Here is an 18,627-nt window from a genome sequence, read left to right as displayed (position 1 = left end):
TGCAGTTAATTTCAATTCTGTGCCCTATCTCAGACCAGAACAAAGTTTTAAGTGCTCTCAGAACCATTTCTGTACCACACAATGGTGGGACCCCTGGTGCCACTACTGGGACTTGAATGGAGTTCATATGGCATCAAAAGAAAAAATGGGGATTCCCTAGGGTAAATTTTTTTGATGTTTCCTAAAAGAAGTTTCACCCAGCCTGGCCCTTAAACCTACTTTTAAAGTTCAAGTAATGCTTGTTTGGTGTAGCTTGAAGCCATGTTTGTTTTAGCTACTAAAATTCTGGTTTGTTTTCTTTGCAAAGAAGGCTAACACTTTCTCTTAGAGCTGTTCTGAGTCCTAGTCTTGATTTTCTTCTCTTTACATGTTCAGTGTAGAGGTATGGACATCACAAACATCAAACCACTTCTCTGAAATAGATTGTTTTGGAAATAAGCCATTCAGAGGGAGCCGAGAGTTCTGCTGTTTGTCCTTGTCACTAACTACTTTCCAAAACGAGTTGCCTTTGAAAAAGAAGATGGCGTTGTGTGTGTAGGAGTAGTACGCGGAATCGAGGTTTCTGAATGGGTGGTTTTGAGGCATTATTGCTGGGAACACTTGGCTCATCTTCTTTGGATAAGAAGGAAGTACTTGGTTTCGGTTGACATCAAATGCATATACCTGCAGAGTGAAGCAGACAGACACATTGCTGAGGACTGTTGACTGTTAACCATCTGGCTTTGCACTGAATTCTGTAGATGTGAAGTTCTGTTTCCAGCTAATGGTCTGCCATTGTCTCGTAGATCTGAAGGGATGAGGATATCTTTTAACTAAGAAGTTGGATGCAGTGGTACTTACTAGAGACTCCTTGAAGAAGTAAATTAGCTGCTGCCTCCGCTCATAGAAGGCTGTGTCCAAGGGACTGGGGATGCCAGGGAAGCCTTCTGAAATCAGTTTGGGGTAGCTCCTTCCTTGTTCATCTTCTGTGTGTGCCTGGTCATTCTCACTGTCATATCTCCAGTATTGGTTTCCTGAGAGTCAACCCAAAACAGTCAATGTGGTTTATTAATACCAGACTATAAAGAAATATGGCATGGAAGCAACCAGAGCTTCCAGGGACTAAGCCACTACCTAAAGACTATACATGGACTGACCCTGGACCCTGACCTCATAGGTAGCAGTGAATATCCTAGTAAAAGCACCAGTGGAAGGGGAAGCCCTTGGTCCTGCCAAGACTGAAAGGACAGTTAGCGTGATTGTTGAGGGGAGGGCGGTAATGGGGGGAGAATGGGGAGGGGAACACCCATAGAGAAGGGGAGGGATTAGGGGGATGTTTGCCCGGAAACTGGGAAAGGGAAAAACATTCAAAATGTAAATAAGAAATACTCAAGTTAATAAAAAAAGAAAGAAAGAAATATGGCATGGGCCAGAGATGTAGCCCAGCACTCCTAAATTCCACCAAAATGAGACTTTGCCTGCCATCTTGTGAGAGCCTGACATGCCACTTTGGTTTGTGTTCCTCCAAAGGGCAAATGCCAGTAGGTCCTAAGTCAACCCTGCATGGTCCTCTTCCATGATTCCAAACAGGACTTCCTCACTCAGCCATCTGCTCAGGCCTCCCATGACTTCTCAATTTGACCCTAGTAATGGTTGCCCTGCCCATCACTGCTGCATTGGAATGCTGGTTGCCTCTCTCAGTGAAAGCCCATGAACACCATGGAGTATCTTGAGCCTTAGTCTACAGACCATTCCTTCCATGTTAGAGGCACCTAACAAAGTTTATTCATTCGGTGACTACCAAGCCTTCCCAAGATCAGAGGACACAGCCCACCCAGAGCCTACAGTCTGCCTAAGCAAATGGAAAAGCCAGTGGGTTACCAGAACATTACAATGGACTCCTAGGTAAGTGCTGGAAATATCCTATGTACAAGTTCAGTAAAAGAAATGGGACCACACCAGAAGCATTGTTACCTTTGAAAAAATACCGCTCATCTTTACCCCATGACCAGACATGGACAAAGGCATCTATTCTTTGCATGGGAATTCCACGCCAGCCAGTGAGGATTTGGAGGGGGTCCCCATAGCGAGTCCTGTTGTTGCGGTTTTCGTAGAGCCAGTACCAGCTGTTGCGGAAGAAGTAGGTGTTGAACCTCACCCTCACCTCACCATATTGGTTCCTCTCCTTGCGAATCCAGTCAAACACTATATCAAATGATCCCTCACATGACCCTGAGGAGAGAAAAAAATGCAGCCATTTGTCATTGTAAGCATCAGCATTCCTAATTGTCTGAAATGGAGATACCGCGTGGCTAGCACTTCCTCTTGGAATGCCTTAAAGCAAGGCATCACAGAGGCTGAGCAGGAGTAGGCTGAAGTTTAGGAAGCTGCACTAGGGTTCCCAGATGCAGTGTGGATGCAGTTCTACGGCCACGCTAAGTGCACTGACTCATGCCTCTCCACAGTCTATCTGGTTTCGTGAGAGGAAAGACGTTTGGTTCTGGGCACAGAAGCAGCCATGTTTCTACTGCAGGATGACAATGTGGCTGAAACAGGCCGTGGATGTCAGGAGTGGGAGCGCATCGGAACGGAACTGGGACGGGCTGTGAGGTTCTAGGAATGGAAGTGCTTGCTTTCCCTGTGGGGTATCTGTGCCATAACCAACCTTTTTCCTTCTTTTTTAAAGACTGGACTTTTAATTATATGTATGTGTGTGTGTACCCCACAGGGCCAAAGGTGTTGGATCCCCTGGAGCTGAAATTACAGGTGATTATGAGCCACTAGATGTGGGTGCTGGAAATTAAACCCCTGGAAGGCGCTCTTAACTGCCAAGCCATCTCTCTGCCCCACCATTTGTATTAAATGATGTCCTCTGTCCTCACCAGTGTGGAAGGAGAGGATGAGAAGGCACAAAAAAGATTGTTGTGGGGCTGGGGATTTAGCTCAGTGGTAGAGCACTTACCTAGGAAGCGCAAGGCCCTGGGTTCGGTCCCCAGCTCCGAAAAAAAAAAAAAAAGATTGTTGCTCTTCCCCTGTGGGCCTGTGTGGTCTAGTGTGATAATTTTAAAAGCCCACAGACAGAGTTTGAGGGCAGCTCTTCAGCCTTGCAACCTGCATTCTGCTCTCGACCCATCTTACCATATAGTCTTTGAATTGCTTTTCTGTCTGACCAGTCCAACTCAAATGCAGGCTCCTGGGGAATGTAGTTTGGTTGCATTATGGATCCCACCCTGTAGGTGTGAGGCAATCCAAGGACGTGACCAATTTCATGGACAGCTACCTAGGAGGGGAACACAACACAACCACAGGTGTAGGACCAAACCTGCGTCTTTGATGTTGCTGGGCCCAATCACTGAATTATAGAGGCCTGGCCTGTGCCCTGGCCAGAGTTGTGTTTGTTCAGGAGAGAGAGAAACAGTGACTACTGGGGAACCACCACCAGAGATTACTAAACTTTCTACGTCTAGAAGGATGTGCACACACCAAGGAAAAGCAGTGTTTCTGAACTTGGGCTGGTGTGCTTTGCATTCCCAACAGAGCGGCTGGAGCTTCTTACTTTGAGAAGGCTGATGCCCGTGTCACTGGAGAGAGGAGTAAAGTGCTCATCGTCATCAAAGTGGATCTCACCCAGGTGCCAGGCATGTGCAAACTCCTGTCCACTCCCGTCAAACACCCGTGGACAGCCCAGGTGCCGGCCTAGTGTGGGGAGAGGGGTGGGTAGCAGTGACTAAAGGTGCCTATCTTGAGTCCCTCTCACAGCACAGACTCAGAGCTTCCTGGAGCTAATGCAGCTACAGGCCCTGTAGAAGCTCCTTTGGGGAAGCAGACTGAGCTGCCTGGTGTCTGTAAACTGTGAGGCTATAAAGGTTAGAAACAAGCGGGGCCTGTTGGCGAATGTCTTTAATTCCAGCACTAGGGAAGCAGAGGCCAATAGATCTTAGTTCTGAGCCAATCTGGTCTACAGAGGGAGTTCCAGGATAACCAGAGTGCTACACAGGAAAACCCTCATCTTGAAAAAAAAAAGAACCACAAAAATAAAAACAAAACCAAAAGACTAGAAACATCTAGGTGCTAACTGCACTCTCTCTTTCTCTCTCTCTCTCTCTCTCTCTCTCTCTCTCTCTCTCTCTCTCTCTCTCTCTGTGTGTGTGTGTGTGTGTGTGTGTGTGTGTGTGTGTGTGTGTGTGTGTGTGTGTGTGTGTTGCCAGTGCTGATGAAGGAGCTGGGTCCGCTCGTTACTTTTATAACAAACTGTGCCTTATGTACCCTAGAATTAGGAAATTAACCCAGCGAGAGCAGCAAGGTGGATGGGAACACGTCTAGTCACAGATGGGCTGTGGAAGACAGGTTATTTGTTCTGTCTGCCAACAAGGAGGTAGTGGTGTCTTTATGTAAAGTCTTCTCACAGGTCAGTACACTGTACCTGCTGCTTCTCCATGTGACCAGGAAGATCGGTGTTGTGCTCCAGGCATGTGAACCCCAACAGCTAAGACCTTAAAATCCACAGAGAGTAGAACCCTCTTACCTCCTTAGGTGTTCTCTCTAAAGAAGCCCAGCAGGTAGGGGTTGGAACCACACCACTCTGGGAACAAGGCAATCAAACTGTGATTGGCCCAGCTTGCCCTAAGCATGTTGCTGGGCATGGGCCTTGGTGGAAGAATCAAAGGGTGGCTGCAGGGTAGGCAGGAAGGGATCCCCAGTCTGTACCCCTCTTACCTCTCCCAAAGCCCAGCTTTATGTCCACCATGGTGCCAGGAGCAGTGAGGTCCTCCCGGAAGTCCAGTGGCGTCACCTCGCTCCACATCCTGAAGGCCAGTCTAAAGATGTATCTCTGCTCATCCCCAGAGAGTTGGCTGCTGTAGGCATCTCCCACTAGTCTCCAAGTCAGTGTCTTCTTGGAGAAGGCCCTGCTGGCCCCAGTGTCTGGGGAGCCCTCCTGTTTCCCACCTGACTTGGGCAGCAGCATTTGAAGAAAGCGCTTTTGTCGGGCCCTGGGCTGGAGACCTAGAGGGGTTGGCTGGGCTGGTGGAGTTGGCAGGGCATCCCGAAGGGGTAGCCGTGTGTCAGGGACGCCACAGCGTGGCTTATTCATAGCTGCCAGTGTAGGTGAGTCTAGTTTCCCGCTGGCTGGCAGTCTGTTCGCCTTCTGGAATCTACGCACAGCTTGAGCCAAGGTGAAGCCCACAGGGACTCCAGCTGACTCCTTTGGGCTAGACACCTTTGACCAGCCATATTTCAATAGGAAGTTCTGTGGGAAGGAAAATTCATAAGGTTGCTCCCTGCTGGGACTTTTCCTGTGCTGTGGTAGATGGGGAGCGGCAGGAAGTGTACAGAGTGAAGCTAGACATAAAAGGACTTTATCCAGGGTCTACCAGAGTGAAGTCATGGGTGTGGGGGTGCAGAATTGAAGCCATCCAGGTAGTGGGACTGGGAGGGAAGGGGCAATGCCAGAGGTCAAGGCTGGAGGTGGAAACACGCTGTATGGGCTGGCGGGCTTCTAGCATTCAGGGGCAGGAAAGGCGGGGGCTATAGGAGTGCCCTTGGCATCAAAGGAAAGTTTGGCCCATTGCCTCTCACTGCCCTCCATACTAGGGGCACCCTGGAGCCAGAAGTTTAGGGGAAATCTTGATCCCCTGTCTGCTTGAGGTAAGTACCAGGCTTCAGAGCCATGACTGGAGAAAGGGAACCCTGGTCTGGTTGTGGCAGTGGGTGGCACTCAGTAGCACTTTGCGGGGATCCTTGCCGGAGCTGTTCTTCTCTGTATACACAGGCAATCAAGGGATGCCACCAGCCCAGTGCCTTAGACTCTGACAGCACCACCACGCTCACCTTCGAATGTCCAGTGATATGTGAAGCCGCTTTCTGCAGGCCTGATCCTGCCTAGGCACCGATGCTTCTAGGGTTAACATCAGATGAAGTAGGTGCAACTCAGTGGTGGAGGTGGTTGCCTAGCGTGCACAAGGCTCCAGGTTTCATTCCCAGCTCCACAGAGATGGCGCCAGGTTAAGCAGACTCTGCCTCTGCACAGCTATCCTGACATGTTGTGCTCTGGCCTCTACATATGTGTGTTCGTGTGTAATGTATATGGGGTGTGTATGCAAATGCTGCTGCTCTGTGCATCTCTTACCTGAGCAGCATGGAGGTCGGCAATGGGCTTGGCCCGACTCAGGGGGGATGGCTCCAGGTCCGAACGGTCCCGGCTGTGGAAGAGCCTCTCAGGCTGGGCTGGCTGGGGTGTAACTAGCCAGCAGAGCAGCATTGTCAGACGCAAGTCAGAGGCAGCAAGCATGGCTTCACTGGGACTCTGGTCCTCCCACCTTGTTGCATCCCTGTCTCCCCTCCTAAGGAGCAGGGCATGGCGGGGCCCTTTTATAAGCAAGCAATCATTTTGTCACCCACCCCTGAAGTGTGCCTGCTAGGAAGCTGCTTCTGAGGCCTAGGCGAGCTGCCTTTGAAGACCCCAGGGCCACTTTTCTCATGGGTATGACAATCCCTCTTCCTTTGGTCCTGGGTCACAGTACTTCTGAGTGGTGAACCCATGGATTGCTCTCCTGTGTTGACTTTAGTGGTTGAGTTTGCTCCTAAATGAACTGAGGGAGAAGCGCTGGATGCAGCCACCTGGGCTGCTGCAAGGCAGAGCCTACCCCTGACAACATGCCTTCTAGGACCCGGCCTATGGCTTTATAACCCTCAAACCTTCACAACCTTCAGTCTGGTTTTAAAGTTTCCTTTTTCTGGGTGGTCTGGGGCTTAGAGAAAATAATTTGTCTCTCAGACTTTAGTTTCTCTTTTTCCCCTCCCTTATTGGTGGTTTTTCTTTATTAAAAAAAAGGAGGAGGAAGAAGAGGAGGAAGAGGAGGAGAAGAGAAGGAGGAGGAGGAGGAAGAAGGAGAATAAGAACAAGAAGAACAAGAAGAAGAAGAGAAGAAGAAGGAGGAGAAGGAGAAGAAGAAGGAGAAGAACAAGAAGAACAAGAACAAGAAGAAGAACAAGAACAACAAGAAGAAGAAGAACAAGAAAGAAGAAGGTGAAGGTGGTCTAGGGTAGACAAGATATCAGGAGGTAAAGGCACTTACTGCCGAACTGGATTACCTGGATTCAATCCCTAACCCCACATGTTTGGAGAGAACCAATTCCTGCAAGTTGCTCTCTGAACTCCATGAGCATATCCACTGCCCAAATAAATAGTAAATAATGCAATTTAAAAATTAGAATGTCTATTCAGCATATAGCAAAGTGAATCTTAGAACCAGAACAAGAAAAAGAGTTCTTCTGTGGTAGGCAGTACCATGCTGAATTTTCTTGCAGACACATGCATATGTCTATAAAGTGTATGCATATACATCGTACACATGTCACAACTCCATAGAAAGCCCTGGGTATCTGAGTGTCCCTGAGTACAGCTATTTATTGTGGAGTCCCAATCTGTGGTCAGTGAGCCTATGTGAGGGTAAACTAGAACCACTGAGGCCTGTGGCATACCACTCAGTCTGGAGGAGTAAAAGGAGGCAGCCCTCGGTCCCTGGAGTCTAGAGATGAACCTGGAATCTCATGGTCCCCATCTGAACCCACGCCCCGCCTTGCCCAGCTCGAGGCCCCACTGTGACCAGTGCCATTCGGCACCAGAGGTGGAAGACCGTACATGAGGCATGAATAGTATGGCAACACTCAGTAAATGCCCTCCCCGCCGACCGTGAGGACCCTCCTGCTCTGCTGTCAGTGGGCTTGTCTCTCCTTCAGCCTCCCTAGAGCAGCGGCACCCCCTTTTCACCCTCTTCCATTTCCTTTCCAAACTGCCTCAGCTGGCTCCTCTCCCTCCTCCATCATCCCTGCGTCTGCCATGGTGAGTCCAGCATCCAAGCTGCTCATGACCCTCGCTGTCAAATGTTCAGTCTTTTCTAGAGCCCCCAAACGGTCACTTCTGAAAACCCTGCCATTCTCTGGCAGGTTCCTCATTCTGCTTTAAGGTGACCAGCAGCAGAGAAAGTCCACAGGTGACTCCTGCACTGGGTGCGTCTGTGATCACTGGTGACCTGGAATCCATGGCAACAGCCTCCAGCTGTCATGGGGCAATCGAAGAAAGATGAATTACAGTCTTGCTGGCAGCAGGGAGATCCAGTTTCTGTGGCCCGATTGTCAGAGAACCGCCAAAAGCCTGCTTATTGATTGGTTTTTTTTTGGGGGGGGGTGTAAAACAAGTTCCTCATCCCAAGACCCCTCATCTAATCTATACGTTTCCTGAAGGAAAACACCACTTCCCCACAGCGTTGGTCCTTACTGTGCACTGTTTGCCGCGCTCAATAATGCAAGACACGTCAGCTGTGCTGAGACCGTGTGCGACCAAAGTTGTGCAAAGGCTTTAAAGCTCCTTCAGAAAAACAACTCTACTGATAACAAACAGAAACAATCATGTTTTCCTACAGTGATTTCTTCAAGATCAAAGTGTTTCTAGAAAACAACTATTCATTCCAACATCTACCCTAGATATAGTGAAAACCAACTATTTCATCTAATGTTTGCCTGAGATACATTGATTCTATTAGGCTTCCTGCTACATCCAGCGGTGAAAACAATGGAAGGGAAGACTGGAATAGAGGGCTGGGGTGACGGCTTAGGAGTTGAGAGCACTAAGTGCTCTTAACTTCTAGAGGCTGTGGGCTCAATTCTCAATGCACCCACGTGGCAGCTCACAGCTGTTTTTAACTCCAGTTCCAGGGGATCTGACACCCTTACACAGACCTACATGTAGGCAAAACACCAATGCACATGAAATAAAAATCATTTTCCCCAAGGTTTCTCTATGTAGCCCTGACTGTCTTTGAACTCAGAGATCCTCCTGCCTCTGTAGCCCAAGTACTGGAATTAAAGGCATGCACACATGCCTGGCAAATAAATTCTTTAAAAATGGAATAGAAACCTGTTCACTGAGTTCTCCGAGAGGGGAACTTGGTCCTGTGGTATAGTGTTCCACCAAACAAGGTTTTTCTACGGGAATTTAAATTTACATAATTTAAAGGTTTTGTTCCTCACAGCTTTGCCTTAGCCAAAGTACAGGAATGAAGTGAATTTCTCTAGGATGTGTGTGTCTACGTGTGCATTATATGTTTGGCGCGTGTGCGAAGATCAGAGGGCAACTTTGGGGGTATCACTTCTCTCTGTCTGTTTTGAGTGTTTCAAGAATCAAACTCAGGTTGGCAGGTTTGCGTGACAAGGGCCTTTACTCAGTGAGCCATTCGCTGGTCTACAAGTGGACTACTGAGGCCAGCTGGCACTGCTGACACAGTAGCCTGTGCTGGGGTTCCTTTCCCACCGCACCACCCTCCCACGGTCAGTCTGCTGTGGCTCAAGCTCCCTGTTTCTTGCGTGGTGGAATGACGTTGTAATCTGAGATCGTGCCTGCCAGAAGGGAGCACCCAGTCAGTCAGAGGGAGCACCCAGTCAGTCAGAGGGAGCACTCAGTCAGTCAGAGGGAGCACTCAGTCAGTCAGAGGGAGCACCCAGTCAGTCAGAGGGAGCACTCAGTCAGTCAGAGGGAGCACTCAGTCAGTCAGAGGGAGCACTCAGTCAGTCAGAGGGAGCACTCAGTCAATACAGCTGCTGGCCCCTGCTCCTGCACATCTGGCACAGTGTTTTCAGGCACCCGAGGGGATGCGAAGGTGCTGCCAGCATCCTTAGCACAGACTGCCATGCTTGTTCTTCCCCAAGAATGGGGAATGGGGGGGATTTGAAAGTTAACAGTATAAATATGATTTTCTGGAGAGAGAGAGAGAGAGAGAGAGAGAGAGAGAGAGAGAGAGAGAGAGAGAGAGAGAGAGAGAGAGAGAGAGAGTCAGAGTCAGGCATGGGAGGGATGGGGAGGGGTGAGGGTGAGGCTTGTGCGCACAGACAAGCACTGGAGAAGCCAGGAGAATTAAACACAGTTTATCTCCTCAGTGAAATGAGGTGTTTAGCTGCTCTTCCTGAAAGGCCAGGAATGATGTAGGTTTGCAACTTGGTGATCCTTTGCTGTCTGATGAGACAGGCTCTGCCTGTATCTCCCACGATTTATGTTTTTACCTATCCCAGACTCCTTCCTCTAAATGGTTGAGTATTGCCTTTAGACCATAAAACCCATTCTTATGTTTTTGGTTGTGAGCCTAGCCTTTAACGGCTGAGCCATCTCTCCAACCCCATAAAACCTGTTGTTATGAGTGATGTCTCTTGTGCTTTACAACAACAGCCTAAGTGACTTCCATGTTATCTTAGAGCCAGGTCAATCTTATGCTATGCTTAAATATGGCTAAAGTAAAATGATCTGGGCCAGACACTAGACATCCTGGTCCAGCGCCGGCTACAATAAAATCAGTTTGAGCCTTCTCAGCTCACCCTGATTGTTTCCTCCCTGCCTGCTGTAAAGCCTGCAAGGGAATCACCATCACTTGCAAATCAGAGAGTCTACGATAGATCCCAAGAGCTCACGCCACACCACCGCAGCACCTTTGCAGCCGCACTACCATCCACATATGAAGCTCTTCTGTAGCTCATGTGGGCCCGATGCGAGTTCCCGATGGCACTCACGTCCTTGTAAGCTCTTCCCTCCCCGTTAGCTGTATCACTTCATGGCCAGCAGCAGGGACAGAAACATGACTAGGAATCAGGGTCATATCTTAAAGTAGGAAGCCAGAAAACACCCTTCCCCGTTCCCTTCCCAGGGCACATCTCAGGGACTTGAGGGCCTCGTATTAGGCCTCCTCTCCCTCTCTCCCTGCCCCCACTTTGGTTTTTTTGAGACAGGGTTTCTCTGTATGGCCCTGGCTATCCTGGAACTCACAGAGATCTATCTACCTCTGCCTCTCAAGAGCTGGGATTAAAGGCTTGCACCACTGCCATGCCTACAGCTTTCTTCTTAAGATGTATTATTAAGATTTATTTACTATGTATACGGCATTCTGTCTGCATGTACGCCTGCAGGCCAGAAGAGGGCACCAGATCTCACTACAGACGGTTGTGAGCCACCACGTAGTTGCTGGGGATTGAACTCTGAGCCGTCTCTCCAGCCCGGCTTCCATCTCTTTTAAGATTTATTTTCTTGTAAAAACTATGTGTATAGATCTCTGCTGGGGGGAACTCCCTGGAGCTGTAGTTACAGGTGGCTGTGAGTTGCTTGACATGGGTGCTGGGAGCTGAACTTGGTCCTCTGAAAGAGTTCTGCTCATAACCTCTCTGGCTTACAGCCTTCAAAAAAAAAAAAAAAAAAACCCTTAACCCTATTTATTTATTTATTCATTCATTCATTCATTTATTTATTTAGCACCACACCACGTGTCAGAGTCAGGGACCCCCTGTGGGAGTCAGTTCTCTTTCTACCATGTGGATTCCAGAGACTGGATTTAGTTATAAAGTCGGCATCAAGGCCTTTGCTCCACCGAGGATCTGACAACTTGCCAGCCGTATGCCCAGCCTCTTAAGGATTCCAGGAACATCTGGGGACTGAGAACCTACCATATCAAACTTTGAGGGACACACTCCAAACCATACCCGAACTGCAGTACTGAACCATGGCACTAGACCCTTCTTCCTCGACTGTTGGGATGATGTGAGGTGGCTCAGGGGTTTCAGAGTTGCTCTGAGGATCACATCACATGTGTAGAGCTTAGTGCATGAGGCTGGGCATGGTGTGCACTTAAGAGAAGATGCCTTCCACTGTAGACAGCTGCATGAGTACACAGCTGTCCTCCCCCACACCAGCCCACGGGCTGCTGAGAGACAAATAACGATTTTCTTAACACAGCTCAAATCTAGTCCAGGATTGCCTAGTAGAAATCTAGTCTGGGAACACAGTTTTCAGAGCCTTTCTGCAGGGCTAACATTTCTAACACACACATCCACATGTATGCACACAGACCAGAAGCAGCTGGCTTGATAGATATGCTGCCGTTATGTTTCAGAATGAGATAAAAATCTCGTAATTATCTGCATATTATCCACAGGGGACAAAAAGGCAGACCTTTAAGTCTTTTTTTTCTTTTTGCAAATGTTTAGATATAGTGTATAATGTCTCACTATATAGTCCTGGCTGACCTTAAGCTCACGACTGCCGTCTCCATTCCTGCAGTGCTGAGTTCATGAGTGGGCTACCATGCTTGGCCCAGTCTTATTTTTATTTTATTTTGTATGATGACTAAGTCTACTTCACACATAGCGATTTGTCATTCTTAACAGGTCAGCATCAGAGAGACTATGACGTTCTGTTGCCCCAGAACACCGCTTTGCCCTGAGAACCACAGATGATAACCGTGGGCTGGAGGAATGGCTCAGTGGTTGAGAGGACTTATTCTTTCAGAGGACCTGGGTTCAATTCCCAGTACCCAGATGGCTGCTCACAGCTGTCCCCAACTCACAGTTCTAGGGGATCTGCCACCCTTGCCTTGCTTCTCCAGGCACCAGGTATGCAGGTGGCACACAGATGTGCATGCAGACAAGACACCGGTACACATGAAAGAAATAGAGTTTGTTAGAGTGGGCAGCAACCACAAGTCACCACGTGGTCCATTTCATTTCCTTCTTTCTAGGCACAGGAAGCTCTCTCTCCCTGGGTCTAATGGCCAGTGAACCCGGCCTAGGTTCCAAGCTGGACTCAGTGGACGGCGGACGGCAACATGCTCACAGGCAGCTTCTCCAGAGCTCCTTTCTGAACTTGGGTTCCATCTTCGGGCAGCAGTGGGCTGTCCCATGCACGGGGAAGGAGCTGGCTCAGCACAGACCTCAGCAGCAGCTGTTTGGCTTCAGCGCTTTCCTGATGCCTGCAGCCAGGGCTTGTGGTGTGGGGCTTTCGGCAGTGCAGCTCACTGGCAGGCCCTTGGCAGCCATAGCACGAGTTGTACTGGGGCCGATGGCTACAAACTGCAAGGGAGGAAGACACGAGAGACACAGCCTCAGCACCACAGCAAGGGCGGTGTGCAGATGTCATCTGGACACTTGCTGTTAGGAGTTCATTCTGGCGTGTTGCTGCACGTGAACAGCAGTGCCACCTAAGCAGCTTGAAGCTGGCTTCAGAGTAATGATCAGGCTCTCACCACCACCTCATGCCACAGTGCACACATCCGTAGGGCTTGGGCAGATGTGAGGGTGAAACCCAGGGTGGATACTATCTTCCTCAGGGACTGCAGCTGCAGACAGATCTGCTCCAGTTTCAGGGGCTCTGTGTGGGAGCAGGTGGGGAGCATGGGGAGCCAAGGTGGGTCTGGATCCCCTAGCACACAGAACAGTCATAAGCCAGAAGGCCAGGGTTCAAATCCCAGTAGCATAGGGCAGAGAGAGGCCTTTGGCATCCACTCTCTCTGCCTCTATTGTCTACCTTTAACCGGGCTGACCCGGGGCTGCTGAGGGATTACATAGTGGTCAGGGTGAACCACTTGGTCAATGGTGGACACAGATGTATGCTCACTGACAGATATATGGCCTCTAGGCACACAGACGGACACCCCACAGGCTATGTGGTCGCTGTGAGAAGGCAGGAAAGAAAGACAGTGAAATGGCTTCCATTTCATTTGGTGGCAGGTGCCGTTAAGTTCTCCCTGCTTTGGCACGGCTCCTCTGTGGCATTTATATGTAAGTCAGCCATAAGCAGCAAGCACAGGCCAGAGGTTGCTCCTTAACCTTCTGTGGCCCCCTGTATTTTAAATAGTGCTGTAAAAATACTGGGTCTCAAAAGACTCCTACAGAGGAAGGAAGGCCACTGTCAACTCTTAGGCAGAGCTGACCGGGCATGAATGCCAAGTCACCCAATGCTTAGGTCTCAGGACTCTGTCCTCTGTGAGCCTCAAAAGTACCCATGTGGGCTGGCACTAATTCCCAGCGCCAAATGATGACTCCCTTTAATTTATATTGGCTTTCTGGCTCTGGAATAAGCCACAGTCCCTTACCACAATGTTAGCTCTGGAAGTTTCTTTCCTGGCAGCTGCAGAGCCCAAGGTCCCAGTGGCATCTTTAACTACTTGTGCGTGGTGCACTAAAGAGTGGCAGAATGAAAACTGGGGGTGCTAAGAACCCCTGGGTACCAGCAGTGAGTGGAACAGATCTAAGATGGGCACCTTCCCCGGCTGCTGCATGGGTCTGGGCAGTACTCGTGGCAAAACCCTAAGTGGGAATTCCCGGTGTCTATTTTCCTCCAACTTGGGTTTGGAGGGTGAGGACTAGAGCAGTACAAGTTCTCACTGTGGCATGGTCAGCCCAGTGAGTGCTAGGCACGTCCCCATCAGCAAGCTGCATGGTCACTCCACAGTTACCTGGTGACTCATCCACAGAGACACAAGAGCAGCATTGTCGCTGCTGCTAAACCTTCCCCGTGCCTAATGCTCACTGGACCTTGCTCAACACCCAGGGGCCATTTTTCTTCAATCCCGACTGCAGGAATCAGGTGCCTCCCCCACTCACAGTCATAAAAGTCGGTTTCTAGTAATGTGATATAGGTAATCCTGACAAGTGTTGAACCTCTCTCTGCTCAGTGTCCTCCCTGTAAGGAGGACAATCACCCCCATTCTGCTGGATCCCCACAACCAGACTAGCATAAGCTATGACTGCAAGAAGTTTGACAACTGCCCAGCAACTGCTAGGACCGTGGCTAGTGTCACCATGGCCCACAGCCTGACATTCTCTTTGGGTACCAACCATGGATTCTTCCTTTTCAGCTCTATGACCCTCCTTTTCAGTTACCCTGTGCCTAATATTCCACCCTGAAACTGGGAAAGTCTGGATGTCCAGGCGGCTCACACTTGTGAGACTGCAACTGTGATAAGCCAGTACGTTGGGGTCACCTGACTGAAGTGAGCCCTGGGGGTGGCGAGTGGAAGTGGGACCTACTGTCCCTGGGTTCCAGGCCACACTTTGTATCTTCCTTCTCCTCAGTCCCAGTGGAGTCTGGTCAAGGACAATTCTGTTTCAGGTGGCTCAGGGGTTGTGTTAGTTGAAGGCTCCTAATAAATACAGTCCCTGAAAGTGTGCGTGTAAATCCTTTAGGTAAAAATGAAGAGATAGATATTTCTAGACCAGAGAACCATGTCAATGTGTTCAACAGGGGACAAAGAAGGGGAAGGCACTCATACCTACACCAAACCCTGCCAAAAGGGTCTCACTTGAGTCCTCAACTAACCAAAGACAATGCTATATGGGGAAGGCCAGATAGTTAGCTATCCAGGACAAAAACTTGGGGGTAACCATCCCCAAGTTAGACTAAGACTGGCCCAGCGGAGATGAGCAATGTGTGCAGAGCATCAGAGACGACACAGCAGCCCCTGAATTCTACAGTCACCTCACAGGCGTCTGACTCAGTGTGCAGATTCTAGGAGACGGTAAGGAGCAAAAGGCCAAGTCCACAGAATACCATACCTTGATCTGGTCGAAGCTGCCACCAGATAACGCCTGAATATACTCGAGGCTGTATTTAAGGCCGGAGGGGCTGAAGAATGTGATGCTGGCTGGGATGCCCTATGGGAAAGGAAAAGATGAGATCTAGCCTTTGCTCCTGGGCAGCGTTCCTCAGGTTTGCCCCTAGACAGCGTTCCTCAGGTCACCATCACCAACTGTCCAGCTCCAGCAGCCTGTAACAGCATGGTTCCTGGCTAGACGCCATTCTCAGCCCACCAAGGCACGGTTTGAAGGAATTGTTTATGAAGAGGGCTGAGGTTGGAGAGGCTGGCAGTTCTCACTGGTTGCTCTGCCTGCCCTTAGTCTGTTTGGCCAGAAGACAGAGACTCCCTGGAGCCCAAGCTCAGCAGTGGAGACACCTCAGCTCCTGGAGTTAGACAGCCCTGCTGGAATCAACAGTCTTCTTGTTAGTCTGTCACCTTCCACCCACTAGGGGGAGAGCAGACAACAACCAGACAGCCTACATAGTTTCTCTGCCCTTGGATGGTCCCAACAGGAACCCCAGAACAGGCATGAAGTTGTTCTAGGGAGAGCAAAAGGCTGTGACTTCTGGATGGAAATGGTGGAGGTAGTCATTAACTCAAGAAGCGCTCTCCACTCTCTGCCTCAGGTCTCACAATCCCAATCCAGATGCCACAGTGGGCTCTTCCTGGTGTGGGCTTATGTGTGGGCTTAGCCTCTGCCCCATGCAATGGAGAACAAAGGCAGTAACAAGGCCATGGTGTGTCTTAGGCCTTTGTATATGGTAGATGTTACACAAACAGGTTTGTATGAACTCTCTCCTTTAATCCTTATTCAACTTTCACTGGATGGGTCTATTCCTGTACCACAGGTACATAAAAATGGAGCTGCAGAAATGCCATCTGCTTAGTCACATGGCTGGAAATGACAGAACCCCAAGGGGAATCAACACCTGCAATCTCATGCCCCCAACTCCCTGGGGCCTGCCCTGCCAGGACTTGCTTCCCCTGGAAACCCTAGGTACCTGATTTTCATAGTAGCTCTCCAGGCTCCCTTGGATTCCAGGGTGTGGAATTGTCTGATAGACATGCATGCTTTCCATGGGAATCCCTGGGTACAATCAAAACCATGAGATAGGCTTCACTTTACAGGGAATAGGAATGGGGGTTCTGCACCTTCCTCAGTGTGGCTGATGGGGACGGGTCACCATACCTCTGAGAACCAGCTCCTCAGAAATGGAAAGCTCAACTAGGGGAGTAAAAGACCTTGCCCAGTCCTTTGTGACCCACAGAGCACCACGGAATCAATCCACGGTCAGGAAGGCTGAGTTAGCAAAGACAGGTCCAGAAAGCACAGCCTTCCTCGATACTCACACATGCTGTTGGTTCCCCTGTCTGTGTGAGTTTGCCCACACAGCTCTGACCCTGGCTGCTCCATAAATCCCACAGTCACGCTGGCAGCCAGGTTTAGGACAGCTCTCAAGAAAGGCTTAGCATCAGGAGACCCAGCTGCATCCCTGCCTTGTCTGTACATGGTCATGTCTGCCTCCTGGGCCTCAGGACATTCACCTTTGGGGGTGTTGTTAGCTAATTCTAGTCACCTTTGTCTCTGAGCATTTTCGGAAGAGTGTCTCCTTTGATAGTTCCACAGGGAAAGAGAAGAGGCAGCTCTGAAGATGGCTCTGTGGACACAGAAGCAGACATTGTAAGATCTTTGTAAAAACTCAAAGGGTGACACTATGCACAGAGGCACAGGGCGCTCCCAGGAGGGCGCAGCTGGGGACCACAGGCTCAGCTTCACTGTACGATCTCAGTTCTAACACCTGTCACCAGGAAGGACAACTGCTGCACTGTGCTGACCTTGAAGGTTTCCATGAAGAACCGAGGGGAAAGGTCAGTGAAGAGCCTAGAAAACTAAGCCGCAGAAACAAGGTACCACTGTCCTACTTGCTGCGTGAACTGTCAGGGGGAGGATCACGGTTATTTAGAATGGAGGTCTTGTACTTAACCAAATAAGACTGATATCGGCACTGGGCAGAGATTTCCCAGCCCTGGAGGAGGGCTGGATTAGGACAGGTACAGGAGACAGCAAGGGACTGGCACCCTGGAGTGCCTCTGTAGCTACCTTCAACAAAGACAAGTTTCCTGCCTCCTATTCTACCAGCCATGCCAGTAGCTTCTTGACCGAGTGCCCAAAGGGCACAAAATATAGAAGGCTGCTCCAGTGGCCCTGAATCTTACTGTGCCCACCACCCACCTCCATGTGTGGAGACCTGAGGCCATGTTCGACCCTGAGCGCCTTGCATCTGACAGAACAAACAGCATGTAGTAACAAAACCATTCAACCAAACCGAGGGCTTGTCAGATGCAAGAATCTTCCTCAATGGTGACCACAGAGCATTTTACTAAAACCATTTCTTCCACGGCAGATCACGGAATGTAATGGGCTGTGGGTTGTGCACGGGCATCATGCATTTCCTATACCAAATGGTGCTTCTGAACACACCGCTGGCGACTGAGATCAGAAAGAATGAAACAGCTCTCCCCAGCTGGCACTCCTCTGGGAAGCAGTATGTGAGTGACAGGCATAGCTGAGGGCTACTGCGTTTGAAGTACAAGCAACAGTGACATGCTGGCGGATGTTTTATTCAAGCTGCTCTGTAAATATTGGTACCAACATAGAGGAGTGAACGGATTGGGGGGATGATTAACTATAGATCACAGGTGCCTGCTGAGTTCTCTTTCTAGTGTTGCAGGTACCACTCCTAGGCAAACATTTTCAAAGACGTGTTCAGCCGCTGTGCTCTCCACCCTAGCCTAGGAGTCTCTCCTGTGAGTGTTGCGGGTCGAAGGTACAGGGAGCTAGGGGCTAAAGCTCTTCCTACAGGAAGCCAAACAGTTCAACCTTCTGGCAATCTTCACAACTCAAAGGCACCCGAAGAACGTGTGGATGATTCAGGAGTCTCCCCTTCACCTCTTCAGACTGCCAGAGAAGACTGACAGAGAGCTGAAGTCTGAGGAGTACAGTGCTGCTGAGAAGGATCTGAGGCAGAGTCTCCACAGACAATGGAGCAGCCCCGGATGTAGGTAAGAACTGAGTTGTGCACTTTGGCCTCGACTGAAGACCATCAGGGCCCTGAGGCTACCTGATGCATGGGAGCAGGAACTCTGTACATCCAGGAGGCCATTTCAAACAAAGGTAGGACAGTCCTCCTTGGCCTCTTCGTCTCTTTAAATATGACTGTCTTTGTCGTTTACCTTGTAATTATTCTCTCCTTGAAAG

General features: G+C 49.7%; 2 protein-coding genes across 3 annotated transcripts in view; both read right to left on the bottom strand.

The window, feature by feature from the left end:
* Positions 1-233: 233 nt before the first annotated feature.
* Mmp21 (matrix metallopeptidase 21) lies at positions 234-6,277 on the bottom strand. Its single transcript, XM_032895598.1, has 7 exons — positions 6,107-6,277; positions 4,696-5,227; positions 3,536-3,675; positions 3,118-3,259; positions 1,954-2,211; positions 841-1,013; positions 234-663 (listed from the first exon to the last, which is right to left on the bottom strand). The coding sequence occupies exons 1-7, from the start codon at positions 6,266-6,268 to the stop codon at positions 364-366; spliced, it is 1,707 nt and encodes a 568-aa protein (XP_032751489.1). The 5' UTR covers positions 6,269-6,277; the 3' UTR covers positions 234-363.
* A 4,971-nt stretch (positions 6,278-11,248) lies between these two features.
* Positions 11,249-18,627, bottom strand: part of Uros (uroporphyrinogen III synthase) — a 22,115-nt gene continuing 14,736 nt past the window's right edge. For both annotated transcript variants that reach the window (XM_032892403.1, XM_032892402.1), the window contains exons 7-10: positions 16,946-17,026; positions 16,370-16,455; positions 15,346-15,444; positions 11,249-12,861 (exon numbers count right to left, since the gene is read on the bottom strand). In XM_032892403.1, the coding sequence (XP_032748294.1) occupies positions 12,724-12,861; positions 15,346-15,444; positions 16,370-16,455; positions 16,946-17,026 (404 nt within the window). In that variant the 3' untranslated portion in view covers positions 11,249-12,723. The remainder of the gene's footprint in view (positions 12,862-15,345; positions 15,445-16,369; positions 16,456-16,945; positions 17,027-18,627) is intronic.

The sequence above is a fragment of the Rattus rattus genome, chromosome 2 (assembly GCF_011064425.1).
Source record: "Rattus rattus isolate New Zealand chromosome 2, Rrattus_CSIRO_v1, whole genome shotgun sequence".
Taxonomy (NCBI): domain Eukaryota; kingdom Metazoa; phylum Chordata; class Mammalia; order Rodentia; family Muridae; genus Rattus; species Rattus rattus.
This window is presented reverse-complemented; position numbering and strand designations above follow the sequence as displayed.

What these genes read in the sequence shown, in the direction of transcription:
- Mmp21 (XM_032895598.1), bottom strand. Translation starts at nt 6,268, where the DNA reads ATGCTTGCTGCCTCTGACTTGCGTCTGACAATGCTGCTCTGCTGGCTA. An exon ending in AAAGCTGGGCTTTGGGAGAG is followed by an intron (nt 3,676 to 4,695) that starts GTAAGAGGGGTA and finishes TCCCCACACTAG; the next exon opens with GCCGGCACCTGGGCTGTCCA. An exon ending in ACTTCTTCAAGGAGTCTCTA is followed by an intron (nt 664 to 840) that starts GTAAGTACCACT and finishes TTCACTCTGCAG; the next exon opens with GTATATGCATTTGATGTCAA.